The sequence below is a fragment of the Mastigoproctus giganteus genome, chromosome 2 (genome assembly GCF_048544385.1).
Source record: "Mastigoproctus giganteus isolate SK-2022 chromosome 2, ASM4854438v1, whole genome shotgun sequence".
NCBI lineage: Eukaryota > Metazoa > Arthropoda > Arachnida > Uropygi > Thelyphonidae > Mastigoproctus > Mastigoproctus giganteus.
Window position 1 is genome coordinate 142640113 of NC_143576.1, and position 14522 is coordinate 142654634.

Below are 14522 nucleotides of genomic sequence, written 5' to 3' on the forward strand. Positions count from 1 at the left end.
TTTTTGTGTTTGAGAAGCCAGACTTTACAAAACAGTTCACGACAGTTTGTTTTCTAATTGTGTTTACTGAAGAGGAAATCCACTGAATCGCATCTAGGATGCTGATTTTCTTTGCAAGGTCACTCGCACGTGTTACATCGTTCATGTTTGCAATGAGATGTCTTAAAACACGTTTTCTGTAGTGAAGTTTAAAATTTTTTATTATCCCTTGATCCAAGGGCTGACACTCTGCAGATGTGTTTGGTGGCAGAAAAATGATTTCAATGTTGGACAATTCAATGTGCGGGTGAGATGCAGCATAACCATGAAAAGAATAATTTTTCTGTTTTGACGAATCATGTTTTGGTTAAAGTGACTTATCCATTCGCTCATGATATCTCGTGTCATCCACGCTTTTTTATTAGACTTCCAGTCAACATCCAAAAGATTCAACTTTATGCCCTTGAAACAAAGAGGATTTTGTGGATTTCCTATAACAAGAGGTTGTTCAAAGTCTCCCAGCATATTTGTACACAATAGTACAGTCAAGCTTTCCTTAGAAATTTTTCCGCCCTGGCACTTTTCGTTTTTTAGACTCATTGTGTTTTCAGGAAGAAAACACAACCCTGTTTCGTCACAGTTGTAAATATCCTTAGCTTCAAAATCACGACATAAATCTTCCAATTTGACGGTCCACTCTGTTACAACCCCAGTATCAACAGATCCACCTTCACCACTTACGGTTTTCCAAGAAATTTTATGCCGAGTTTTGAACTTGTCTAACCATCCCATAGAAGCTTTGAACTCATTTACTCCCATAGATTTCGCAACCTCCAAAGCCTTTTCCCTAATAATAGGCCCATTAATGGGAATATTTTTAGCACGTGCGCGACAAATTTGAAGTCCAACAGTTTTCGGGAATGATTTTTGAACCTGATCATTTACGTGTTGCCAAAATTGTTTGAGCAGTTAATTTTTTTTCTTTTGGATGTCGCTTACCTGCGTCTTCCCGATTTTGAATTTTACAGCGAGATTGCGAACACTATTTTTTTGCAGATCATACGCATTAATGAGTTCGACTATCTTTTAAAGTTAAATGTTTACGAGAAGACCACTGTGCACTTCACACGACACTGAACAAAACTGAAAACTGAAACTGAAAAGACGAAAGGCCGACCATATTCCCCACCTCCCTGCACACACACAGAATTCATCAGAAGTTTTACACGTGCCTTAAAATTCTTGAAAAAGGGTTTGGAACTGCGACGTAAACCTTGATAAAATTCAGAGAATCGGAAATAGAAAATAAACACACGATTGAGGCAATACGTGGAAGAAACGTTCCTAGAAAAAGGGCCGTGAGCTCGCCCGCTGTCCGTTATGGGGAGATCAAATTAAGTGCTAATCTAAACGAAACAGTGCAGATTGCCTGTCCGCATCCGTTACAGAGAATGTCCGCTAGACAGAAGCTGCAAACACGTTAAAACCAATGGAGGTGAGTAAGGGAATTTGAAAATGTCTGTTGTAGAGAGATGTCCGTTAACGAGAGGTGTCCGTTAGGAAAAGTTTCACTGTATATATTTCTAAAATATGTAATGTTTTAGTTTCAGCTATCTGATGGTTTTTCTTAGCGCTGAATAATATGAGAGCATTTGATCTGATTGATCTACGCTGGACATTCCGCTAATGTAATCTCGAATTATGTTGGGTTTTATCAAAATTTTTCCATTTCTGTTATGTACCTCGACCATTTCAACAATGAATTTGTTAGAAATAGTCAGGACTTCTCTTTTATCCCTCCACTTACAAACTACAACAGGGCCATTTCGTTGCCATGCAACTTCTCCTTTCTGCAAATTTTCTCATCACCAGATCTTTTGGATTTTATTTTCTGTTGGTGCGTAATGTCCACATACATAAGTCTTTCGAGCAGACAACAATTTCGTCAGAGCAACAGAATTATAAAAATTGTCCATATAGACTACATATCCCTTGTCTAAGTAGTCCTCAAGCAAGTATAGCACAACTTCAGCAGTATGACCTATGTTTTGTTCAGTTTCTTCTGATTTATCTGAGTAAATTTTTATTTTCATAACAAGACCGGTGGATTTGCACAGTTCATAAATTTTGATTCCGTGTTTGTGCTTTTTATTTTTTATGTACTGGCATAAATTCAGTCTCCCATGCCACAACATTATTGATTCATCAATACAGATGTTTTTATTCGGTACGTAATTATTGCGCATAACATTATTGAAATGATTCAAAATTGGTCTTACCTTGTATAGCCTGTCAGCAGATTGTAATGAGTTATCTACGAAGTGAAAATATCGTAATATCAACTGGAATCTATTTTGACTCATGAATGATCGCCAAAACCATTGTAGAATGCACTTTTACTCCAGTAATGCTCTATTGAAGGAAAAGAACAAGGATCCATTTGTAACAAAAGTATAAGAAACACTGTCATTTCTGAGATGTCAGTGTCCTTCCATTTTGACGACCTGGCATTTTTTTTTTGCGATTGTCCACATTTTTCAATTTCTTGCCTAGCATATAAATTAGTTTGTTCCACTAATAATGTAAGAAATTCTGAAAAATATAGCTCTAACAATTTTTGTACACTAAGTTCTGTTTTGTCCATTTTAAAACCAACGTCAAAAATATTTTGTGGAGGATCTTGTGCTATTTCATTCCACAAATTATTATCATTATTTGATGTACTTGCCTGCAGAGAATTAGGATTATCTTCAGGCTAGGAGCTGGCTTCATAATTGTCACTGTTGGAACAAGAACCGAACAGTTTGTTAAAAATCTCTTCAATTTCGGAGCAACTCATATTTGCATACAGCTCAAGCTCTGCATCAATCAGTAGTCTCTTCTTATCCACGGCACAGTCTATGTCACTACTACAGATCTATGCATGGCACTGACTCATATATGGTGAATTCTACAGGTAACAATACGTCTCGAGTTAACTCGTAGTTGGCTGCTGCGAGGAATTTTCTATTACACACATCATCTACAAAAAAATACAGTAAGCTTTTTTGGGAGTCTTGGTGATGAATATATATTATAATTTGGGTTTTGAATAATTTAACATGCCTAACTCAGATTGGTGTTGGAGACCGTTTACCCAAATAAGCCATAGCAGTCACATGTTAAATATCCATTTTAAAATCAATAATATATAGAACGGCTAAATCATATTACAAAAAGACTAAACTTATCGCTAAGGTTTGCGTATTAAATTCTACACAGTGGGATCAACTGATGATGTTAAAAACAGCAAATTCTAAATGGGAAACCTTCAAGGAAATAATCTTGTTGTTGCTATTATTGTTATTTGGTTTTTAGGGGCATTAGCAACTAAGGCCATATTGCTCCGGGGATATGCGGTGGTCATTCCCTGACCATTCCGCATCCTCCGCATTTGGTGGTCACTGGCGTGAACCCTGGTCTATCAAGGAAATAATCTTGGAAGCTACTAGCTTGTCATACCAACTAAGAAATACTGTTAGTTGGTATGACAACTAAGAAATACTGTTCAAGATTTAGACCTAAATGGATGTCAAATGAACTAAGAAGGCTCGTGGCAGAGAATAAAAATGCATGGGATGCATATAAAATTATCAGGTGACAGAGAAGCCGATGGCAGATATAAGCTAGTCTGTAATCAAGTCACAAAGGAGGTCAGGCAAGTGAAGGCTGATTATGAGAAATCCTTGGCAAAGAATGCAAAGAAAAACAACAAATACTTCTTTATGTAAACTCTAGAAGAAAAGGGATGAATCAGATTGATCCAATTGATATTGGTGGTTCGGCTGTTGATGATCCTGCTCAGATAGCTGACAAACTGAATGAATATTTTGCATCTACATTTACGCATGAGGAATTCTGCAAGGAAGGGGAGGACTAAACTATAACAGGGAGCTAAATAATTTTGTAATAATGGAGAGAAAAGTGGAGGAGAAATTGTTGATTAAACATAAAAAAGGCACCTGAGGCAGATGGAATCTATCCAGTTATATTTAGGAAGGCCATGAGGGAAGTATTAAAAACCCTTAGCCATAATTATGAGAGCATCATTAGATTCACGGGAGGTTCCCATGAACTGGAGGTGTGCAAATATATCCCCAATTCACAAAGGGGGTTCAAAGGGTGAAACCCCTTTATATAGGCCTGTTAGAAGTGTTGCAGGATCACTTAGACAAGGCTGCAGTAATAGTTCAGACACAGCATGGGAGGTCTTGTCTGCCAATCTGATTGGATTCTACGATGTGGTCAGAAAGGAACTGGATGAAAAAAATAATTTTGATATTATATACTTGGATTTCAGGAAAACTTTTGATACTGTTGCACAGGAAAGACTGTTATACAAATTGGAGTGGTATGGCATTAAGGGCAAGTTGCTACAATGGATAAAGGGTTAGTTAAGTGAGAGACAGCAGAGTGGTAATAAATGGACACTGCTCTACGTGGGCTAATGTTATTAGTGGAGTCCCCCAGGGTTCAGTGCTGGGTCCATTGTTGTTTTGTTTATTTATCAATGATATCGATGAAGGTATATCAGGCTAAGTGTCCAAGTTTGCAGATGATATAAAGGTTGGCAAGGTTGTTAATGACAGTAAAGACAGTATGCTACTGCAACAGGATCTATAAAAGTTAGGCAGATAGGCTGTGAAGTGGTAACTGAATTTTAACATTGACAAATGCAAAGTACTGCAAATGGGTAATAGTAACCCAAGAGAAACATACCAACTGTGTGGTAGTACACTCAGGGAAGTGGAGAATGAAAAATAGCTAGGTGTAATTGTGCAGTTAGATATGAAGTTCTCTGAGCAGGTCATGGAGTTTTGTCAATGATATATAGGAATTTTGCTACCAGAGACAAGGAAGTGATTATCCTCTTGCATAAGGCAATGATCTGACCACACCTTGAGTACTGCATACAAGTCTGGAGGCCTCATTTTAGGAAGGATGTAGATTTTCTAGAACAAGTATAGAGAAGGGCAATAAGATTGGTGAGAGGAACAAAGGGGTGGTCTTGCCAAGAGAGGCTTAAATTCTGCAAGTTGCAGCATTTGGAAACTATACACTTGCAAGGTGATCTGATTGATATGTATAAGGCCTTGAATGGTTTGAGTAAGTTCAATGCTGATGGGATGCTTCCACTTGCTCAGAGTAATAACCTTAGGGGGCATAGATTCAAATTGAGCAAAGATAGTTATAGAATAGATGTGTGGACGTTTTCCTTTAGCCAGCAAGTATTTGATTGCTGGAACAGACTCCCATCTGTTGTGGAAGTTGATAGCTTAAATAAATTTAAGGGTGAACTAGGCAAACATTTGGAGTGACCAGACGGGTGAAATGGGAAGGTTTTTTTTTTTTTTTTTTAATTTTTTGGCTGATGCTATATAAGCTTGGTTTCTTGCATGGTTTCATATGCCTCAACTAATGCTAAATTACTGATAAGGATCTCCACGCAAAAAATTATAGGGAAACAGTTACTATATAACAGATTTTCTAAAATTCTCTAAACAAATTCTGGAAATAATGAGTAGTAGCATATCATGAGGTCTACAGTAACAGTAATAGTAATAGTGTATTTGCCCTATAGTGTAAGGAGGCCACAGGCCTTTGCTGCACTGGCCAAAAAAAAAACAAGTAGATAAGAAAATACATATTATGTGTGTCCCTCTTCACATAGGTAGCTATCCACTTGACCTTTGAATTTATTCAAAATGTCAACTTTAACTACCTGGAAGGGAAACTTGTTATAGCAATCAACAACTTGCTGGCTAAAAGAAAACTTCCTACAATCTAGTCTAAACCTCTTCCCCTGTAATTTAAATTTATGGCCACTAGTTCTGGAATTCTTTATAACAGTAAAAATTCAACCTTCATTCATTTTAATAAACCTTCTCAGAGCCTTATAAACCAATCAGGTCACCTCTGAGGTGCCTATTGCCAAGCTCTGTAGCCCAAATAATCGGAATCTTTCCTTGTACAGTCATCCTTTAGCTCTCGCAATGTGAGTTGTCTATCTTTAGACCCTTTCAAATGTGGTCTTACAATTGCCTTATACAATTGGATTATAATCTCCCTATCTCTACCAGATAATGTTTGATAAATCATCAATAGCACACTCCATGGGTTTTTCTGGCTGCCCATTTACACTGCTCAGAAAACTTCACATATCTGCTTGTATCATAACCCCCAGATCCTTTTCTTCCTCTACTTATTTTAGGGTTGCTATTCCCCAAGTGTAACATCTTGTAACTGCATTAAAAATTGGTTTCCAGTTTTCTGACTATTTTTTAAATCTTTTTGCTATCCTGAAAGAGCACTGTTTGGCACTGATCATTAATAACTCTCCCAATCTTTACTTTGTCCGCAAAATTTGATACCATGCCTTCTATCCATTCATCAATGTCATTTATGAAAATCAGAAACAAAGTAGTCCAATCCCTGGAGGACCCCACTTGTATTATTACAACAATCTGAAGAATATTTATTAATCACAATCTTCTGCTCTGCAACCACCCAGAAATTAAAATCTTTCCAGTAATTCCAACATCTTCCAGTTATACAGTAACCTCTCATGAGGGACTGAGTCAAATGCTTTCCTAAAATCCAAAGAAATTATGTGGAAATTGTGCCCTACATTCAGTTCATGAGTGTGTCAAAATAGCCTACCAAATTAGTTAAACATGATTTTAACAAAATCATGCTGTGTGTTCTTCAGAATCCCATAACTATCTAAATGTCCCTGGATTGCACTTTTAATCATTGGCTCTAAGATTTTCCCTACCACTGAAGTCAAACTAATCTTATGATATTTTATCAAACAGTGATCTGTAATTTCAAAATCACTAATTTCATATGCTTCAGCCTCACTCACACAGCCTCACCTCAGCCTGAAGGGTTTTTCCATCAGTAAAGAGAAATACAAAGTACCTATTCTGTTCATCAGCAACATTAGCTAGGTTATTTAAGCAACATTAGCTGGGTTATTGGACGGATCCCATCAGAATTCAGGCTTTGAATGGGTTGAGCATGCTGAATTCTGATGGGATCCTTCCACTTGTTCAGATTACAAACCTAAGGGGGCATAAATTCAAATTAAGAAAGGACAGATGTAGAATAGATGTGCGGAAATTTGCCTTTAGCCAGCGGGTGGTTAATTGCTGGAACAAACTTCCATCTGTCGTTGTGGAAGTTGATAGGTTGAATAAATTTAAGGAGGAACTGGACAGGCATTTGGAGGGAATGGTGTGATTTTTTTTTTTTTTTTTTGGCTGATGCTGCATAAGCTCATACACTTGCTTTCTTGCATCACATGCCACTACTACTACAAGGGTCCAATCTGATTCATTTTCTCCTTTTCTGTATTCACATACATTTTACCCCTCATCTGCATTCTTTGTTCTTTTAGTCAGTGCTTTCTCATATACAGCCTTGGCCTCCCTAACCTTATTTGTGTGAATTATGAGTACTATTACATTTTTTTTTTTTTTTTTTTCATTTTTATTAAAAAGCAGTCCCTAAGCCAGAAAACTGGCAAATCCACTATACAAATTATACACATATTATATACAAGTAATCATAAATTACAAGGTCATATAAAACAAGTTGATAAAATTCGATTAGTCATTCTCAATCAGAATATCACACGTGCAGACAACAAATCATATGACATATTAGAATTAAAGAAATATAAGCTGTGCCGAAAGGAACCACAAGACAAAGTATATGACACAATGAGTCATATAATGTGAAATACAACCAAATATGACACAAGGAGTCACTGATCTTATGAAATCAACATGAGATGAAAGCAAACAACAATACAGTCACAAGTAATTGCATAAGCTGTCCAATAAGATTATCCTCTCTACAAAGCAACACAATGACCATCAACTACAAAGTCATATGCATCATTAAGGCAGCATGAAATTAAGGAGATAATTCACAGCGGGACTTCAATAATCCTCATAGGTCCTAAAAGTGCAGGAGATTAACGGCTTGTCATCCAAACTGTTTGATACAACATCATAAGATATTAAATATGGTATAATGAATTGCATTCAATATTAGAGCAGGATGCAATATAAAGAGTGCAAAGCATTATTAAGAGTCAAAAACATTGACTGAGCATCATTAGATATTAGTTATGGTACAAGAAACCATATAAGATATAAGTTACAATATAAGGAACCACATTAAATCAAAAGCAAAAAGTCACATCATGAATCACTGCATATATAATAATCCTCCTCACTTGGTTAAGGAAATATTATTATTATTATTATTATTATTATTATTATCCATATGGTGCAAGGAAGCCTGAGGCTTATGGTGCACCAGCCACAAAAAAAATTCCTGAGTTACACCCTGAGAGAGAGAGAGAGAGAGAGAGAGAGAGAGAGAGAGGAGAGAGAGAGAGAGAGAGAGAGAGAGAGAGAGAGAGAGAGAGAGAGAGAGAGAGAGAAGTAGAAAGGAATCACCAAGAAAGAGAAGAATGATGATATCCAGCTCAGGACCCTGGGTGTGCCAAGCCCATACTCACCAGATGTGAGCCCCTGGGGGTAATAATCACCTGAGAGGGCATAAATTCAAATTGAGGAAAGACAGTTGTAGGATAGATGTGCAGAAGTTTGCCTTTAGCCAGCAGGTGGTTGATTGCTGGAACAAACTTCCATCTGTCACTGTAGAAGTTGATAGCTTAAATAGATTCAAGGCAGAACTAGACAAACATTTGGAGTGAGTGAATGGGTGAAATGAGGGGTTTTTTTTTCTTTTTTTTTTTTTGGCCGATGCTATATAAGCTTGCTTTCTTGCATCATGTGCCTTTACTAATGCTAATGCTAATATATTTCCTGCAGAAACACAGAAAGGAGCAAAATGCAATGCAAGGAGTCATTGTAATAGATTCCATAACATAGATATGTCATGCCCCAACTTGTACCTGTGATAAGCTTCACTACTTTCTGTAGTCCTGTACCTATCCCATGTTGTCTTTTTCTGCTCTATTGGACCAGCCAGCCAGCTCCTCATTCATCCATTTCAGCATCCTCCCCCACTACAATCCTCCTGTGCTCCTGTCGGAAATGGACATAGGTGTGAGAGCCAGCATGAAGTTTTTTCGAGAAAGACTATTATGCATCGCCAGTCGTCTGTCTGCAGCAATCCCCATAATTGGTGATGTCAATTAAAATCACCCAACACACAGAAAGGAGTTAGCAGTTATAGGATAAGGTCATCTAGTTCAGTCAGTGAGCATATATGATTTGGTGAGATACATGTGGACACTAAGCATAAAAGTTATGTTTGTTATTTTGATTTTTAGGAGCATTAGCAACTACGGCCATATTTCTCCAGGGATATGCGGTGGTCATTCCTTGACCTTTCCGCATCCTCCGTATTTTGTGGTCATGGGCTCGAACCCCGGTGTAATCAAGAAGCGTGTGCTATGCATAAAAGTTATTCCAAGCACAAAGTAAGTGTACTGCAACTACCATAAAGAGGTTTGTATGGGAACACATCTGAAAAGAATTTTAGAGAAAATCAATACAGCAATGCCACTGTGTGAAATATGCGTAATGATCCTACCTTGCCTGTACAGTGTGTAGTTTCTAACTTATAGGGATTGTGGGGCAGAGATTCATTTCTTGTAGACAGATGCCTATACAATGGCTGATTAATCAAGTTGCAGATATTGTCAATAGTGCAACGTAGACCTCTACAGTTACATTGAAAGAACTGATCCATGATGTGGCTTTGGAAGAAGAAGATGAATGTGTTTCTGACTGCTTTTTAGTTGTGATCTGTTTATGGTGTTCCAGTTTTAATTTATCCTTTTTTGGGAATATGGCGATATAGAGTTAGTTCAGTTTACATTCCTTCTGATATGTATATCTGTGTTGAAACTGCATATGAATATTTGGGCACAGTGAGTAAAACTTGTTTCTTTGCTTCTTGGTAAGTTACTTTATGTTCTATTTTATACTTTTGTATATTATTTTCTACTTTCCAGATTTTGCAACTTTCAAATGGATGATTACCCTTACAGTTTGGACATACAGATGTTTGTGCCATGCAGTCTATCTGTGTGCGTTCCTTGGATCCACAGTTGGGGCACACTGAGTCCCTTCTGTACACTATTTGAGCATGGTCAAATTTTTGTCATTTGAAATGCCTAACAGGATTAGGGATATAAAATTACATGTGGCAGTTCAGGTATCTGGATTTAACTGTAGCTGGGAGAGTTGGTGTAGAAAAACCAGTATAACACTGCACATAGGAACAAGATTACCATCTTGACTTTAATTCTCCTTGCCCATACAATTTTCTGTTCTTGTAGTTTTAAGACTAATTCTTCTTTGGAACATTTAGTAAGTCCCATTCTGCCAGGATACCTTTAGAGGTATTTGGGGTGGCATGTAGAGTAAACTCTAACAGGAATATCTGCAAATACAGGTGACCCCTGCTTAACGCTGATAATTCATTCTGGAAAAACAGAGCTAAGTGAAACCACGCTAAGCGAGCACCGCATTCCCATAAGGTAACATATGTATTTGTGAGTTGTGGTTGGTGCCATAGGATATTTCCTAATCAGTAATAAACAGTAGTGAAAAGATGCACGAATGTCAGTCAAAATATTTAATATTCAAATATGTGTACATATAAAATATTCTGCATTACATACGTATATAATTATGTGGTAACTACTTACATATCAAAATTAAACTTAAAATTCCAATTAAAATCATGAATTTAATTGATCTAAATTGATTTTAATTGATTTAATTTAATTGATGAATTTAATCCTGAAAAACGTGTCGATTTTGGTTTGAACTTTGGCCCACTTCCAAATAAACTAAAAGGGGTATTAATTTTGAATCCCAGGCAGCATTACCACCCAACAATAAAGTCAACCAATCCTTCGCCACTTTGAAACCTGGCATGTTTTTTTCTTCTTTCAATATGAAACTTCTTTTAGGCATTCGTTTCCAAAAAAAGTCCTGCTTCATCTATGTTAAAAACTTGTTGAGAAGTATATAACACATAATACCCCTCATCAATAATTTTAACAAGTTCTTTTTTTGAAAGTTTCTGTTCCTTGATCTGCACTTGCGGCTTCTCCCTGGATTTTAAATCTGTTCAACCAGCTCTTACTAGTTTTAAATGGTTCCACATTTTTTTTTTTTAGGTGAGTTTTCTTCAGATCATCATATAGGCTAATCTCTCTCTTTATAATATTTAACTTAACTGAATTCTGCATTGGATATTATCTTCAATAAAATTAGTTAAAGTCTCTCTATTTCGATCATAATAGCCGGCCTAGCCCTAGTTGCTTGCAGTGGAACAGCTGTCTTTCCCACTGCTAAAATTAATTCTTTATTTTTTATAATTGTTCTTACAGTTAAACTTGCCAGTTCTAAATTATGGCACACATCCGCTTGTCGTTGACCAGAATCAATTCGCTTCAAAACATCTAATTTAATTTTCAAATTCAGTCTTTTTCTTACATTTATAGTCTTCATACTACATCCAGACATTGTTGCTTTTTCATTCTTATTGGCCATTATTAACTCTTCGAAAATGTAACTGCATTGGTTGCTTTAATTATGATTCAATGTTCGAGTAAACTGTCCGTTACGTACAATGTCTAATACTGTACTGAGTGATGAATAGACTTCGGATAAATGCATATAGTGCAAATATTACAAGCAATATACTTGATCATTTCTTAAAATGTTAATCTCGGAACTACGTAACAAGTCACCATAGTGCAATTAAATTAGCGTGGGAGAAAATTTTACTGAGCATGGGAAAATTTCTCAAGTCGGCGTGGGAAATGTTTTAATGCTGTTTTGCTATTCATTTTCAAGCTATTGACTCCATCAAGTGAAACAATTTCATTAAATATGACAAAAATGCAATCTGTAAAAGAGCGTTATAGTGATTTGTGACAGCATTATAGTCAGATACGGGTTATAATATAAGAACAGCGTTATAGCAAATCAGTGTAAAGTGAACCGGATTATAACGGGGGCCTACTGTACTGAAAGTCAGAGTACAGCTTCAGAGTGTCTGTAGTTAATTTTCTCTATAAGTAGACGTGCAGAGCAAAGTCTTTTGACCATTTTAGGTGATCCAGCAGTTTCTGAATAAGAAATGGTGAAAGTGAATATACAGATTGGCTTGGCTGAGAATCTTTATTATTAGGAAGAGTGGCAATTCCTTTTGGAATACTTCTGTTCTTTGTCTCTTAGGATGGTATGTGTCAAAGTCAGTTTGGTGTGTCCCTGAAGAAACTGAGCCTGGAGGCTCAAGTGATGGATAACTTTTTTTTCATAGTTCTCATTAGTTACTTTTCGCACTTGGCAGGTTACCTTTTCAGCCAAGGTTTCCAGCCCTGCCATGTAGAGGCAAGAGCAGTGCCTAGTGTGACCAAGTGAAGATTGGCAGGTATTGGTAATCAAACTATGAAAAAAAAGATAATAAAAAAATAAAAAGATAACTTTGCTTTCTTGGTTTCTCTTAGTACTTTTGAAACAGGAGCTGATATTAAATAAAAAGATTTCTTAGCAAAAGGAATGTAAAAGAACTAGAAATCACTTTAGAAAATCACATTGAGAGCTCAGAGATCTCACTCAGTCACAAATAATTTGACATCTGTGGACTGTAGCATCATATCTTAATTTATATCATTAGCCAGGCTGCCAAATTTTGTATTTTCTAAAACCTTTGACACTTGATATTTATTCATCAGTATTGATAATAAATATTAGAAACAATAAAGAGCATAGCACTGAATCTTGAGAGATTGCACTAATAACATTAGTCTCTCTCTCTCTCTCTGCCACTCAACAACCGCTTTATCCATTGAAGTAACTTGTGCCACACTGCTCCAATTTATATATAGCAGTCTTTCATGTAGAATAATATCAAAAGTTTTGCTGAAATCTAAGTGTATGATTCTATAATTATTTTTGGGTACAGTTCCTTTGTTACCACATTGTAATAGCCAATCAGATTGTTCAATCATAATTTTCCCTAATAAATCCATGCTGTGACAGCCAGAGAATTGCATTCCTCTCTAAATGGTCCCACATTACTTTAACTAGTGATGCCCTTATTTTCCCAAACATATAATACAGTTCTATATTACAAATCAAAAATAATGCAAAAGTATCAAACAGTAAAACAGCATCTATATCATTTAATTCTTTGAGTAAAAATTTACAAAATCTTGTCACAAAAGTAAATATCATCTGGTTACCTTCAGAAGAACTATCTGATTTCCTTTCTGTTGGGGTGTCATTATTTCAAGCTGATTATAGAGCAGTGGGGAGTCAATACTGATTTGCTTTCTGAGGCTTCCAGAAAATCCAACACCATAACTAGGATAGCTCTCTAGCTCTTCTTTAGAAGCATCTAAAGTATTCTAAAAGAATGGATGAATGAAATTCATATAAACTAAAAGTTAGCATGGGAGATGTATTTTATATATATATATATATATATATATATATATATATATATATATATATATATATATATGAGTAATATGGAAAGAAAGTTAATAAATTGTAACAAGCTGTAACTAATACTTATGGACCAATGCAGTTGCTAGAGCAATTATGCATTACGACCATAATGTGTATAAAATATTTTGTATACTATTGAAAATAATAATATAGAAGGTAATTCAAGCAGACAATACCAAGCTGGATTTAAAGAAATGCAAGGGAGATATATATATATATATATATATATACATAAAACTTATCATTGTCTACCCAAAATCTAGATGACTTCAACTGGGGCCAACCACCCAGACTGAAGGCAAAAAACGACAAGGAGTTCTCTGTTTTGTAATGATCAATATCTGCTAAGATATATAAAATATAAAAAATCCAGAGATTAAGTAATTTGAATCTAAACCAATTAAAGGTAGTTAAAAATTTTTGAATCAAAAGGAAGATATTATAAATGTAAGCATACATTGAACATCGTTGACCCAACAGAGAACGTAATTTAATAATTAAAATAAGAATAAATGTAAAGTATAAGGCATATCTACCGTATCCAGGACATAATGTAACAACTAGTCGTTATGAAATAATAATCCCTCTAGTGAGAATATATGTAGTGAATCCTATGCGATGGATATGGTAAAAATAAATAAATAATTAATTAATTAATTAAAGTTAAGTTAACACAAAGAGAAACATGCAGACAGTAAGAAGAATAAAAACTAATAGAGTAGGAATAATAGAACCTGAACTCCATAAAGGCGAAAATATAGTAGTACAAATAAGAAATAGTTTCTCCTACATCCTCGGATTATCCTAATAATTTTGGAGAAATAAGAACAAAGAGTGTAGGACAGCTTAAAGACAATACAAGATATAAGTTGTGGCTCGGGATTGCCCGGGATCGCAAACCTGTTCCTATAGTACGACCTTGAGCTGAATTTGCATGTCACCTTAGCGTGAACTTAAGTATATACAGTGTGATTATAAAATAAG

At 35.8% G+C, this 14522-nt stretch overlaps 1 protein-coding gene across 1 annotated transcript in view; it reads right to left on the reverse strand.

Annotated features, from left to right (window-relative positions):
• Positions 1–14522, reverse strand: part of LOC150089625 (cilia- and flagella-associated protein 43) — a 302046-nt gene that overhangs the window by 272698 nt on the left and 14826 nt on the right. The window contains exon 3 of the mRNA XM_090390054.1: positions 13271–13435. Within this exon, the coding sequence (XP_090246180.1) occupies positions 13271–13435 (165 nt within the window). The remainder of the gene's footprint in view (positions 1–13270; positions 13436–14522) is intronic.